General features: G+C 41.5%; 2 protein-coding genes across 5 annotated transcripts in view; one reads left to right on the forward strand and one right to left on the reverse strand.

The window, feature by feature from the left end:
- DCTD (dCMP deaminase) overlaps window positions 1-3759 on the reverse strand; it is a 63689-nt gene extending 59930 nt beyond the window's left edge. For 3 of the 4 annotated variants that reach the window (XM_052779691.1, XM_052779671.1, XM_052779683.1), the window contains exons 1-2: window positions 3626-3759; window positions 2211-2389 (exon numbers count right to left, since the gene is read on the reverse strand). The gene's annotated coding sequence lies outside the window, so the exon portion shown is untranslated. The remainder of the gene's footprint in view (window positions 1-2210; window positions 2390-3625) is intronic. The other variant, XM_052779698.1, reaches the window with a different exon arrangement.
- WWC2 (WW and C2 domain containing 2) overlaps window positions 3245-15358 on the forward strand; it is a 111244-nt gene continuing 99130 nt past the window's right edge. Inside the window, exon 1 of the mRNA XM_052779657.1 lies at window positions 3245-3719. Within this exon, the coding sequence (XP_052635617.1) occupies window positions 3589-3719 (131 nt within the window). The 5' untranslated portion in view covers window positions 3245-3588. The remainder of the gene's footprint in view (window positions 3720-15358) is intronic.

Raw genomic sequence — 15358 nt, forward strand, 5'->3', positions numbered from 1 at the left:
TGGACAACTCCTTCGTATGCACCCTTCTGTGTTTTGAATAAAGCATGCTTACATCTTCTGAACTATGCTGTCTTATGCAATTAAGCCAAACAATCTGTGGTATGCTGTCAGCTGACAATGTCAGCACAAAATGCTAGGCAGGTTATCAGTTGAGATGTAGGAAGTATACTTGCAAAACTACTTTTAGTTAAAATTTATAGCATATTTTAGGCTAAAAAGGATCATTATGAACATCTGTTCTGCCTTCCTATATTGGACATGTGAAAAAATATTAAAGCATAGTGGAAGAAATTATTTTCTACCAGTCCAAATTGCAAAACTGCAAAAACCAAGAGGATAATTGGATTCTGTTTTGTACAACAATAGCAGTCCTTCAAAAAGCTAAATGTTCTCACTGGTAATACTAAAGGTCTGGTATTTATTTCCACAAATATTACCTACTTTTTGTCACTCTGGCTTCAAATATTGTCATTCCTAAGTAGTCCTAAACAGGCATTGTGGACTGTAAATTCTAAATATAAATACAAACACAATGAAGTACTCAAACAATGGAAAATGGAGGGAGGAAGGGGAGATCCTAACACTTACCATGCAACAGTTTATATTTAAGTGTAAGCACATTTGTACATGCACACACAAGCATATATATATATAAATTAGACAATTACGCAATGATCTTAGTGTATTTATTTCCAAAAATTAAGAACTGCAATTTTGATCTATTTGTGCAAATGAAAATATTGATGTTTTCTGATGAGAAGTTTTACCCTGGTAAAGATGGTTATAAATCAGATCCACATCCATGTGGATCTCATCTGACCCATAAACAAAGATGTGGTTCTGACTGCCTTGGTGGTGACATAGAATAGGAATTAGGTATTACCTCAGGTGCCATAATTAACTTCAGGGGAAGTATTGACATAAATGAGGTTTCAGTTTTGTCTTGGTATTACATCTTTTCTAATCCCATGTTTTCTTTTGTGTGGATTATTTAGGGGGTAGGAGTACAGGAGTGCTGCTGTATAACAGGCCTGCTTTTTCAGGATGAAAAAGGCTGTATCATTATGAAAGCTCCTTGTTAATGCCAAAGTAACTGGCAGCTAGTTTCAGAAAGAAAAGTATATCCTCTATAGCTTTTTATCAACTTACATAACAAAATGTCCTATTGATAACTCAAACCGAACTTTGAAAGGGAAAAGGAAATCCAGTTTATCCTGTCCCACAACTGCCACATGTACTTTCTCACTGTAGGATGTCATCTATAAACAAGTTTATAAAATTAGAGTAGACTATTTAAAAGGACACAAATGTAAATGGATAGTAAAATTGCCTTTTTACACTGATGGAAAACAAGACTGGACTTTATAAATCAATCAGCTCATTGAAACTTAATATTCTCAATGAAAATAAATGAGTCTGTCACTTTAATAGGCAATGATCCTGTTGCTTTCCCTAAGTGGCTGAACTCTTACAGATATCCAGGAGTTAGAATGGCTCAGTTTTTCTCCACTGTTAACCACCAGGGCCTTACTTCATGTATGTAGTTTCACTGCACATTACCTTAATGCAATAGACATAAAATAAAATCTTCAAGATAGCCTGGAGCTCAACATACAGGTATTTTAGGGAGGCATACGAGCCATTTGCAGAGACAGTGTTACAGAATAAAGTAAGTAGAATGACTAAAATAATAAAAATCTTGGCTCTAGCAAATTGGCAGTTAGCTACATTAAAATCATATCTTGCTGGTAGTTTTTTTCTATTTAGGAGCAGATCCAACAATGGGACTTAGACACCGGTAAATTAATTACTGCAATGCCTGTCAGCTATGTGGCCTCTGAAGTGGAATCCAAAAACTTGTTATGTACTGAACAAGTCCAGTACTTAGTAAGTGTAAATTGTCTCAGAAGAATAATTCATAGAGCTGAATGCTAAAGATAGCTATAATGGAGTAGACAGCCAGATTTAAAAAAAAAAAAAAAAAAAAGAAAGAGGACATCTCTGGGTCCTAGGAAAATTTTGTTACTTTAAACCAGTACTTTTACTTGAAAAGGAATAAAACATTCTAGCAAACAGGGACTAAAACTTGGGTTACCAAGGAATCTTAGCCGCTAAACTAGGGAGTCATATTCCCCCATAGGTGTTCTACTTCTAGTGCCAAATCTTGGGAATCAGTTACACATGCAAATTAATAGAGCTTATTAAGTTACCTTCTATCAGCTGAACCATGGTAACCAGCCTGGAGTACTCTTCTCCTGTGGCAAATGTGAGATAAACACACAGTAATTCACACCTGGTTTCTAAACTTAATGCGACTTAGCTGCCTGCTTTTTAGGCCAGGGGAGTTCAGGGCACAAACAGTGTGTGCATGTATTCTCCACTTGTGCTTCTGTTAAAAAGAAAAAAAAAAAAGGCTTGAAGTTTAGGTACTTCCAGGGTTAAAGAAGGGTTCCCTTTTTCATTTGAATTTTGAACTCGGGTATTTTAAATGTCAAGGTCTTTTTTCTTGAGCCTGGCTGGAGTTTAGGGAGCGTTCACAAGGTTGTGAAGCAAGGTTAGCGGGACCTGAACGGAAAGGAAACTCTCTCGATGCCGCCACGGCTCAGGGCACGGAGGCGGTGGCAAAACTGCCTTTTCCCGGGGCACGTTCCCCGTGCCCCCCAGGGTCAGGACCTCCCCCACGCCACCTGATGCGGGGCCGGCAGCAAGTTCGCAGACAAAGGTAGCTTTGTCTGGGCCGCTGGGTCTGTCGGTCGGTCGGTCGGTCAGTGGGCCGGCAGCCCTCAGGCCGGGGCGCCGCTTCCCTCGCCTCACCGCGCCGCAGCCCTTCCGCGCCGCTCTCCCCCGCGGGGTGCTGGTGGCTGGGGCAGGGGGGGTGGAGGGCTGCCTCGTCCTCCCAGCGGCCCAAAAAGGCTGCGGGGACGTGGCCGGAGTGCCTAACCGCCCGGGAGCTGAAGGTGCGGGGGCAGAGGCGGTTGTCGGCCCTGGCCCGTGAGGCCGCCGCTCCCCTCACTCAGGTGGTTGTCTCCTACTCCGCACCGGCCGAGCCCCTGCGCGCCGCGGGCAGAGCTCGTTTGGAAGCAGGAGGGGCCCCCCTTGCCGCCTTTTCCCCCCTCTCCTGCCCCCTGCCCTACGCGCTCCCTTCGCTGGACGTTTTCTGTCTCGGCTCCACGGCCGGGGCCTGTCCAGCCCAGCCCGGTGGCGGCGGGCAGCGCCGGCAGGGTTAACCCTGAGGAATGCGGCGGGAGGAATGTGCATGCAGATGAGATGGATGCTAATCTCATGCTAATGAGCGGCGGCCGCGGCTGCCCGGGGCTCAGCCGGGCTCCCCGCGCCCAGACGGCAGCTGGGCTCCGCCGGCAACCCTGACCCGGGCTGCCGCGGCGCGGGCAAGGCGGCAGCCCAGGCATGGTGGACTGAGACCCGGCCGCGGAGGAGGGCTTCCCTGGGCTTCCGTGAGCGGCCCGCTGTGTCCCCCCCCCCCCCCGCTCCCGGCCCCTTCCCCGTCCCCCCGGCTCGGGTGGGGGCTTTTCCCGCTTCCCGTCTTTCTTTCTGTCCCTATGGAGCAGCTACCCCCGCCGCCCGACCATGCCTAGGAAAGCGGGGAATGGGCAGCTCCCCTTACCCGATGGCTGGGAGGAGGCGAGGGATTACGACGGCAAAGTCTTCTACATCGACCACAACACCAAGCAGACCAGCTGGATCGACCCCCGGGACAGGTGGGTGCGCGGGCAGGGAGGTGGCGAGGCCCGGGGCGGGGGCTCGGAGTGGCGCTGCCGGGCCCTTCGCCGCCCGGGTAGCTCCGTGGCGGAGGGACGGGGCGGGGGGAGGGCAGGAGAAGCCCCTGTTGGCAGCCGGGCACGCCGTGCCCTCCTTCCCGTCGGCATGGGCACAGCCCGTTTTTAAGCCCCTTGCGTGAGTTGATGGCGGGGGGAAAGCCTGTAGAGCTCTTCCCGGGGTCGACGGGGCTCGCTGGCGTTTGGGGAGTTCCGACAGGTACCGAAGTTTGCGAGTCCCTCCCAAAGCAGAGGCGCTGGCTCTTCGCCATTCCTCTCCCCCGGGCGCCGTGGTGCGGGGCCGCCTCCTTCCCTCCCTCCCTCCCTCCCTCCCTCCCGGCTGGCGGAGCGTCCCGGACGCCTGTCCTTCCCGTGCCCCCCCCCCCCCCCCCCGGCCCCGGGGACCGCCGGCCCGGCCGTCCGGAGAGGTCTCGGCTGCTGGCGGAGACGGAGCTGGGGCTGCGGGAGGCCTGGTGTGCTCGCTAGGCCTCAGCAAGCCCAAATCCTCTCAGCCCCCCGCCAGCCGGAGCGCGGGGTGTTTGCTGCCCTTTCCGGGTCTGAGCACTGTAAATCGGCAAACCTCCTTTGAAAGCGCTTGGGTGAGCGAGGTAACCAGCTCAAAGGCTTCTCGCCCAGGAGTCAGCAGGGCAGGTCTTTCATCTGGGGAGGGATTCTGGGTCTTTGGGTAGGCTTCAGTGGCTGTTTTTAATAGCTGGATGATAGACGCCCAAGACACCTATTGTAAAACGTATATTTTGTCCAAAGTGGTCCCGAGAAGTAATTAAAAAACAAAACTTTGTGTGTATTATGAAATACAACGTTGCTGTTGAAAACAGTGCAGTCTAATTATCAAAAACTTTTAAAAGACATTATAAATTTATGGAACAAGCTGCATTGAATTATAAATGAAGGCCTTGGTTTATATTTCTCCGGTGAAATTAGAAAAGGTAGTTGTGATGAAGCTTGCTGGCTGTAAGTTGCATAGGGAAAGTTTTGACAAGCATCATATGCTGTGTTAGGCCTACTTCTCTGTCCTACTTGCTATAACAGCAGATTCCAGTAGTGGCAAACTTAATACTTAAATTCCTTTGTACTTCAAAATATGTTAAATACCTTGTAAATAGTAGTGAGGTGGTAAGGTATGCAGGATAGTGGTTTTTATTACACCTGGCCTTCTGAGGTGTTTATTTATGTTTTTATCACAGACAATAAAAAATTTCTGGTTTTACTGTCTCTAGAAATAGTGGATTTGAAGTTTTGTTTAGTTTTAGACTTCTAATTTGTGTTTGCAAAGCAGAATACAAGGTGATATGATTGAGGTAAAGCAAAGTGTGACACTGGAGTGTACTCATTATAATACCGCCTTGTGAGTGTACTAATTTAAATTTTTTTACACATTCTGTAGTCCTGCAGAGTTCAAGAGTATTCATATTTGGTGGTAAAATTTGAGTCTTCACTCTCATTAACAGAGTAGACAGCTAAGTGAGTAACACTTGTGTGTTTGCCATCCTGTAGGGATAGGATAAATATTGTTTCATTAATATCTTGACTACAGGTGAAAGAGAAATCAAGCCCTGAGACTTGATAATCTGTAATGAGAATGAAGGAAGTAAAGACCCTTTTCAGAAAGAGTGGTATTTGAAATAATTGTTAACCTATGTCAGTCATGCAAAACAAACAGAAAGAGGGGATTTTTGCCCTTGGTGCTTGAGACAATCCATGCTTTAATGTATATGGCTCAACTATGAAGCTGAATTGCCTGCACAGAAGAGAGAGTGACAAGCCTACTTAATGTGCAGCTTACGGTATTTGTATTTACAATATCCACATTTGCAATCTGTATTTATATTGGTGACCTGGTTTGGAAAAGTGAGTAAGAAATGCCTGAAAGTCCTGTGATGACTTTGCTCTAGATTCCATTGTATCTTTCAGGTATTTAGAGAATATACATTCAGAAACCATACAGGACGTAATTAGGGCTTGCTGTCAGAAAAATTGAGAAGCGATCTTCCTAGTTTGTCAATACAATAAAATCTGGATTCGTGCTGTTTCTAAAAGTTATCTCAAATTGTCGAAATGAAGATAATGGATTCTACAGAAAGACTGAAAACATGTTCCCTTGTTTGATGATACTTCAGGACTTTTTTTTTTTCCCCAACTATTTTCTCTGATGGAGGTCATAAAGTTTTCATAATGTACTTGTGGAATATTACAGTACATGGGCTCCTAAAATCTTTCGTTGGTAAAGCAAGTGTAGAATAGATAAGTTTTGATGGACAATATTCCTTCTGCTGTTGTTACACTGCATTCTCTGGATGATTACATAGAAAAGTTATGCTTGATGTTTTAAAATAATTTTTATCCTCTTTGAATTAGATGATGCAAATACTGAAGACTAGTGCCGTGAGACATCAGCCATATGTCTGTGGATTGCCAGGTGTATTTGAGCACAATTAGGAACCTCTTTGTAACTGGTTTAAAATATTAATGTCTAGAAATAAGCCGACATTTGGAAGTGGCATGTTTCAAAGCTTCTTGGAAATATTCTGTGTTTTGTGGTGGTTTGTATGTTTGTTTGTTTGTTTGTTTTTAAATATAGTGATGCTTTTTCTCACGTACTTTTCTAGACTGTTCTGGTAGTACATGTATTTGTTACTGCTTATATGGTGCAGGTCTGTTAATATAATGATAGCCTTGTATACAGCTGTGAAAAAAAACTGACATCAGCTTCAAGCTTGGGGCTTGGTTTTCAGTTTTGCCCACTTCATTTATCTGAGTAATCCCATTGACATTAGAGAATCTCACACTTGTAAGGGCAAGAGTGACTTGGCTTGTGTTTTAGGAGCGTTGTGGAAGCTATTCGAACTGCTCTGTTCCTCAGGGGTTTTTAATGTTTTGCACTATTCAACAGTGATGTTTCTCTCCAAACACTTAGGGTACTGTGTTGATTTGTTTTGAAGACTGGTGGCCCAAAGAAAGGGCACTTTAAGATACAAAGTGTGAGAGAAACATAAGGGCAAGAATGTGGGAGTTGTAGTAACATTTTCACTCACTAAATATATAGATGTTATTTCTTTGTTTATGACTCCTCTAAGCTACAGTAAACTGAGAAGTCACTGATCTTGACAGTTCTTCTGAAACTGGTTTATTGTAAGAAGGGAAATATCCAAAAATACCAATTTTATTCTGCTACTACTTGTCAAAATTATTAAAAGACAACTACGGACTGAAGAGGATGAACCAGATGAAAAGGTGAGAATGGGTTAGAGGAATTCATACTTTTCTTTGCAGTTCCCTTGAAATTACTTCAAGTTCCTGGGATGCTGAATTACAGAAAGGTGTTGGTGTGGGTTTTTTTCTGATAGACAATTAAGAGGGGCTTGGGGTGGAGGCAGAAATTTGAAAAGGAAAATTTTTCATTTTTTCCACCGTTCAACACATTTTAAGTAGGCCTCATGTTTGTTATATGCCTTAGTGGAACCAACAGAGTAGAGCACCGAGGAGGAACAGAATAGGAGATAGGAATCTCAGTACCCTCAAATCTTCAGCAGTTGGATGACATTTGATTTTCTCACCAGGAATGCAGGACCTTCATATCTTGGTTTCTACATAGTAAATTGCCCATGCTCCACTGCTGATCACCACTGACTCAAAACAGATTTTTTTTTTTTTTTTTTTATAGCTTGCCTAAAATGAGTTCCACATCACAAATTCTGAAGCTGCAAGTGATCTTTATTTAACTGTTTATCTGCATTCCTGTCAGAGTAGTAAGGAGTGAGCTGCTATGAAAACAAAACTGTCCTTCCTTTCTTTCTGCCCCCTTTTCAATTCTCCTTCCACTGAGGAGAAAAATCTGTTTACAATATATCTGTACATTTGAAATAGTTGATAGTATACTTTGGCTAGGATGTTTCTAGAGTGCTTGCTAACTGTATAACCAAGAAGGTGCTTGAGAAACATTAGATGTGCAGAAACCAGAGAACTTTCTGACTTAAGAGATTGTGAAAGAGTTTTCTTTGTGGTGATGTGGAGAGGGAATGCAGTTTCCATTGCTGCTTTCATCTTTTGGGGAGGTTGAAAAACACTACCAATTTTTATCATGGAATTCTGTAACTTGTGCAAGATTTGTCTTAATTAGAACATTTATTAGCTTTCAGCAATTAAACATTGCATGCCCTTTTCCCTTGGAAAAGAAGGGCACTTTGTTCCTTACTTTTTCACTGGAACTTGCTTTCTCTTGTCGTGTGAACAGCAGAGGCTGTGAGGAGGGAAGATACTGAGGTTGAAGTTAACTTGAGCAGGGGGCCTTACATCCTGTCTCTTTCCTGGACACTACCGTAGCTCAGGGGTGCGTGGTAGAAGGCTTCCAGTCTCAGTGGAGACTCGGAGAAATAGGAGGCATATAAGTTAAAGGTAGCAAATATGAGGCAAGCAGAAAAGGGAATAGCATGATGGGAGGCATCATCAGAGACTGGAAAATACATTTGGATCGATTCTTTTTTGCATGGAAGTAAGCTGTGTTGTGACAGATGAGTAGAATAACTTTTACTGTCTGAAGTGTCTGGTGTCTGAGGCAAGTACAGTTCTGTGTGAAGTTGGTGATTGCAGGACTTCAGCGAAAACAGGAAAAAATTCTGAAATGTTAAAATTTGTGGTTGGGAGGGAACAAAATTTAGGCAAGATACAGGGGTATGATTCATCAGTCCTTTGAAGAAGAATGATGTTAAATTGAAGTGTTAGTCATTACATTTTGAAAGGGATGGATCTTAATTCTGTTTTAAGTGCAAATCTCAACATTGCTGATTTAAGATACAACTAGAGCAACTACCTGATAAATCCTTTCTTTAGGCTGCTGCTTTCTAAGAATGAATTAAATGGCAAATCATCACTGAATGGTTCCCTTTCTCATTCCCTTTCTATTTTGCCTTGCATCTCCCTTGTTTGCTAGTAACTGAGGAAGGAGTGGGGCTTTTATGTTTTCAGTGGTGTGGAGCTGTTAAATGATTGCCTCAACATACCTTATGAAATTCTAACCTTAATAAGAAATAGTCACCTGCCTATTTTGGAAAATCAGTAGAGGATCATTTGATGATGCTCCAAGGTGTACAACTTGCAATAATCCTGTAGTGAGATAGGATGATGATTTTTTCCCCCCAATGTCTTTTTTTTTTTTTTTTTTTGCCTTGTTTCATCTTGTAGTATCATTTGCTGGTTTTTATTCTAATTCCACATAATTTGTTCCTGTCTCCTTGTCTGCTCAGGAATGTGCATATTCTCTGCGAAACTGTCTGGTATCTCATTCTGGTTTCAGTGACAGGTTGGGAACTGCTTTTACTTAATTAATGTATATTTATTCAAAATAAAACCCGTGATGCAAGTACTGAACTCGCAATGAGAGACTAGCTGTGTCTGAACTTCTGACACCTTCATTTGTTTATCCAGTGTAAAGTAGAATTCTAATATTACAGTGCTAATATAGCTGTGATAGCACCAGACAGTGTTAAAATACATAGTGATTGTGTATGTGGGTTTTTTAACCAGTCTGTCATTTGCTTGGGGCTATGTGTTGTTGATTTTAGCATTAGTGAAAATGGCTATGGTAACTCTGAGATAACGCTTTTATTCTTTATTTCTCTGGGAGTGATAGGGCTGCACTGTATCTTTCATCTCAGAGCAAGTGAAGTTAACAACTCAGGAAATGCTATGGAGTATTTGCTTATGTGGGCAAAGTATGTACCACTGGTTAAAGCCAAGGACTGTGACCTGGTATGTAAAGTGGGGCAAGCGGTCTAGACTGTGGTTTATCCAGACCTACTAGTGCTTGCCTACTGGAGCTATTCCGATTAAAACCTATCTTGACTTACAAGATAATGTTACTGTAGTTGTCATACACAATGTAAGCCTTAATGAGAAGTTGTACACATGAAGGAAAATAGACCTTTTCTCAAATGAATGGAGCTGAGCTGTTTGCTAGAGATGTTTTCCTACTGTAATATGGTTAAACGAAAGAATACTTCAGAACTATCTTGTGTTTTCAGAGAAAGGGAACTGGCTTTACTTTGAAGTAGTGGCTGGGAAAGAAGTTTTCATTTTTACAGGTAAGGGTCAATATTAGATCCAGTAGGACAGATTATTTACAACTTTAGAGATCTGTACAGGTTACGTTAGGACTTCTTGTTTTTCTCCAGTTAAATAACTTGGTTAAAATTCTATGCTTTGAATGTGTTATTAAGGTTATTAGACTAAGAAAAGAGGATTTCCCTACTTCCACTTACTAATGTTTGTAACATCTAGAGACAAGTCGAATTTTGTGAAACAGGTTTTGTTTTGGTTTTCTTGCTACTTTTTTCTTTTTAGCCTAAAAAAATGTTACAGATATTTGAGAATGTCACTGTTTTTATATCACACACATGACAAAAAAACTAGAAGAATACTCATGGAAGTAATGGGGAAGATTGAAAATAGACAAATATACAGTAGTATTTCCATGGTGACACATTTTCAGAAAGGCATGAATAGAAACAATGCTAAGATTCCACAACTGTTATGCCGGGACATGTAAATTCTTATTACAGCAACCTGCAAGGGAAGTGGAAAAGGGTTGCAGAGGGGTAACACGGCGCACTGAGTCTGGACTGTCATGGTTCTGTTTACCTGTCCCTCTCCTGCCACCAAATAGTAAACTGACGCCAGGAGATGATTTGGCTAAAATTAAACCCCTTGTTTTTAAGGTTGTTTTCCAGCAGAATCAGCCTGTTGTGTCGCTGAATGGATATGAGTGCTGGTGTGAGGCAGGAGGCAAGTCCAGAGCTGGGAGCAAAAAGGGGAGAGTGGTGCTGTAGAAACCAAGATGCAGATGAGTCCTAGCTGCCATGGAACTGTCATCTTAGGTGTCCATTTCTTTTGTTGGGTTTCTCCATTGTTTTTTTGTGTGTCTTTGTGTTCACCTTTGCTTTGCTGTGAACCAGCAGTACCACTGTCACAGACATCTTGATCCTAAATGTGTTTTCTGTCGCCAAGAAACCTTTATGATGTTACAAACTTTTAACAGATTTTTTAAATGTTTGTTAATGTGAAGCTCTTGTTGAAAAGAAATGTTGTCATTGCACAGTTGCAGAATTAGATCCTGTTTCCCAGAAATGTGCTGCTGTTGCCAATGTGCTTATGAATAGCTAATTTCTACTCTGTATGAAAGCAGATCAGAAATTCTTTGACTTTGGTGCGTTTTTTCCTAATTATTTATAAAACATATTTTAGACTCTGCTGCAAAGTATCTCACCAGAATGGTGGTGTAATTCAAGACTTTGAATGTTTTGTTTTGTGAACTGGAGCCATTTGTCTTCGTGTATTTGAGGAAGTCATCTGTATGGACAAATGGACTTGTCCTTCATTTGGAAGGAGCAGCTAGTGGCTGAAAAGGGGAGTGATACAGTAGTTATGGTTTCCCTTTTGTGTTGCTTGTTTGTGGGGGTTTGCTTTGTGGGTGCAGGGCTTGGGTCTTTTTAAATAGCACATTTTGAGTGCTGCTGAATACTACTGCTCTTCCCCGTGACTTTTTCTGTGCAAAACCATTAGTGATGGTGAAGTTCCTACCTGATGAAGTCAATCTCTGGCTCTTGTTTTTAAAAGGCTAATGAAAGGGCTTCTTGGGGGAGATTGCTTCCCCCCCCCCCCCCCCTTTAAATGTACTTTTTTAAGGCTAATTTGCTTTAGGAATTTTTTGCTTGGTTAAGACTTCTGGGCTAGAGGCAGTCTGTCAGTGGTATGAATGTATTCTGTCAACTGAAACAATCATTTGCATCTCATAGAACAAGATCAGATGCTATCCTTTGAACTTGGATACTGTTTGTACTTGAAGAAAGGCAACTTTATCTCATCAAGTCTGAATACATATTGTATTCAAAGTAATTATTTGGGTATGTAAAGACATATTGTCTTGAGACAGCAAACTCAAATTTCTGCATATTCTTGCTGCATGCTATACAATACTGTATGTTTGACCTGCTTTGGTATGTCTGTGCTATTTTTCTCTATTGAATCAAACTTCAACCTTTAATTGAAAAACAAAAAGAACCACCATACTGGGATGCCTTCCATAATGCACTGCTTGTTCTGATAATCAGGTTTTCAGTGTCTAGAAATACCAAATTTTTTTACTTTTTGTATAGAGGAAAAATCCAGAAGAATCTGTATTTTAAGTAAATCCTGCTAGGACATTCTCTTTGTCATGTTGTTAATGAAGGAACAGTACTTTACACACCTATTGTTTCTTTTTAAAGTACTTTTAAGTGCTAAACTGTAGTCTTGTCCAGATAAGCATATCTTATGGCCTACAGAACTGAACTGTGAAGAATTCTTACTCTGACTCAATGCCTGTCCCTTTGTTCTTAAGAGCTTAACTCCCTCATAGACCTGGGAATGTCTGACAAAGATGTGGGTATTTTTAATCATGTGGCAAATAAACTTTTGATATTCTGCAGATTGTGTACAAGCACATCATGCCATATGGCAGCAAATATGGCCAACACATGATGAATGGTGCCTGCCTCTTAGCTGTGTGGCAGGCGTATGTCTTAGTAGCATCTTGTCAAGTAACAGGGTTTGACCAAAGCGCAGGTGTCCCCTGTCATATAGCTGAATGGCAGTGTTTTTATTGGGATCACACTGTGGAGGAACAATTCTGGTTGCTTCTGCCTGTCACTCTCTGGGACACTTCTGGTCATCGGAGGACAGGGTGATTTGCTGTGTGATTCTCTAATACTTTCAGAAGAGGAGGTATGGCCCATGTCAGCTGAAAAAGTGAGCGTTTTAACCTTGCTCACTGTCTGTGGTGGTGGATTGCAGAAAATTGTCAGGGGAAGACATTTATTTTCTCTTGATGAGGAAACAGTGGGGTGGGTTTTTCCTTTGTTTAATACAGTCAATTGTTAAGCTGTAGTGCAGTCTAGAAATGCCTGTCTCATGGCCTGATGATCTGACAGACTACTCTTACTGAAAGCCTAGTCCCTTCATTCTTAATTGATTTCCTTGCTTATGCTAAAAATGTTTATGTAGACTTAGAACTTTCTGCCTCTTCACCGATGTTAACAAAATGTCTCTATGAAAACTCTTAATTGCTGTTAGAAATAACCCTGTGCAAAATTTCAGTCGGTTAGTAAACAGTTACTATGCATCAGAGAAAGATGCGATTCAGATTTAACAACTAGGTTTTTTAAATGCTGTTATTTAGCAAGTTATTACAGTCTCATACTGTGATTTGATTCATGTTCATGAGCCGTTCTGGCTGCGTAGGACCTCTAGGTGCATGCTGCTGTCCTCATTGTAGCCTGACCAATGCAGAGCCCGACCAGGGGGTGCTGGTTTTGGCTTCTGTTCCACAGAGATCCAGTGGAGACCAGTTGTCATGGAGAAAGGTTTATAGTACAGTAAGGCTGGAGTGGCTGGGAGCTGAACTAGAGAGGGAACATTTGAATGTTTTTCTTGCTTTTGGGAGGGCAGTGGGGAAAGTGGGACATGCAATGGAATCCAATGGACTTAGCTTCTGTGAAATAGTCTGTAGTTACTGTTGCTTGTAAAGCTCCTTTGATCCATATTTAATCTTTGGTGGTTTTGTCTGAGATGTGTACGATACAAAATTTCCTTGTAAGCCAAGTGACATTTTCTGTTCCATAAATCATCCACTACTCAAGCGTACTTGTACTTCACTTGTCAAATGTGTGTTGTTAATTGGTGTTTGGTTTAAATTTTAAAACATTTTGGCTGTCTTGAGTTACCTCAAGCTGGTATTCACAGTGTATCTTTGTATACATTGTTCCTTGATACAGCACCAAATAATGTAATTTAAACTTTTTACTATTTTTAAAGAGATATGGCAAGCATCCTGTGGGAAACTCATGAGCCTTCAGAAGTTTAGGAGCTTAGTAGCTTATTTTCTTTAGGAAGTGATGGCTGGGTAGGAATGTATTGTTCTTAATTTGTTGTTAAAACTTTGACAAAAGTTAGGTCATGGTTCTGCCCTAAGGACTATATGCTTTTTGTGTACTCTTGGGGATGCATTCCAAGGTGTACCTAAGCCCACTGTCTATCCACATCTGCCCCCCATATTCCCAAGATCGATACAATGTGTACTCAGTGTATTCACATATTACTGAAAAGAAAAATCAAGTCCTTTTCAGCTCATTCTGTCAGTCTTGTTTTAACACGTTATGTCATCTTGTACAGTAATTAGTGATAAATTTTAGAGTATGACCTTGCAAATGTTATGTATGATTGTATTTTTTCTGAGGTATTGCATTGCTTTTAATCACATTGCCAGTAATGGACAGTTTTATTGTCTGCGGGTTCTGATCGAAATGGTATTTTGGTTTTTTGTTGTTTGAGACTTGTAGTGCAGAGTGCAAAGATTTGCACTTACCGCACCTTTTTAGTTTGGATGGAATTGTACAGTGGTGAATGATTCTAGTTTGGAGTGCTATGGACTTCTCTCAGAGAGATTTGCAAAATCAGCTATGGTACGAGTTTAAGGCACAAAACTATTCAGTGCTAAATTCCAGAGTGAACAGTGACAAACTGCCAAAACTGGAATTGGAATGTCCATAGAGTTGGAGAGAAGTAAACAGAATACTGCTCAGATGATGTGATCTCTGATGGTCTGACTTGAATTTCACCCTTCTGAAGTAAATCAGTGTTCCCTTTAACTTACTGGATTGGAATGTAGACCTGTAGAGAAGCCCCAGAAGTTGAGGTTGTCTGTGTTTCTGTATCTTAATGTTCCTGGACAGTAGGAGTTTTGCCAAAGTTTTTCATATTTCCCACATTCTTTTGCAGTTGCCAGCTTTGTTTTGCACAGAGGTGGCAGGCTGAGGTGGTGCTTTAGTGGGTTACAGCATGAAGGATCATTTGGAATATGATATTAAAATAATTAAATACTTAAAATATATTTTGCTGAAGCATTGAGTAGTAAATGATTGTACATAAGAGGATGCAATTCAAGACAGCAATCTGACAAGGAGTAAAGACCTCTGTCATGTTGTGAGTATTGCAATGTTTGAAATGAACTGTTAACACACTTAGAATCATTCTGGTGAATAGTAGAATGGTATGGATGTGAATAATCAACTGAGACTTCTTCAGGACATTCCTGAAATAGTGTTCAAATGACTAGAGAAATTACGGGATGCAGCAAACACACAAACACCATAAGCCTTTTAATCAGGCTAGTGTGGTCAGTGGTTTAATACTGCAGTAAGTAAGGCTTAATATGCAGGAACTTACATAGTAAACAGATTATTTGTTCAAGTTTCTGAGTTTTGTGTGTACTTTTCTGTTTGTCCTCTGTTACTTCCAATCCCTAGGGTCTCTTTTTGTATCTACTCTTTGAGAGAAAGACTTCAGTGATCTAAGGTTTGGGGCTTGCTAAGGAGTTGTTTATTGGTTATACTGCTGTGTTAGCTAAATTGATGATAATGTGGTCTAGAAAGAACGTGAATTGCTTATAGCAAACCAAATTATTCTGGTGATATGGATTAGGCTTTTTCATTCTTGCTTATGTTCTTGTTTGCTTGTCTAGTTGTTGTGCCTCA

Source organism: Harpia harpyja, chromosome 2 (genome assembly GCF_026419915.1).
Source record: "Harpia harpyja isolate bHarHar1 chromosome 2, bHarHar1 primary haplotype, whole genome shotgun sequence".
NCBI lineage: Eukaryota > Metazoa > Chordata > Aves > Accipitriformes > Accipitridae > Harpia > Harpia harpyja.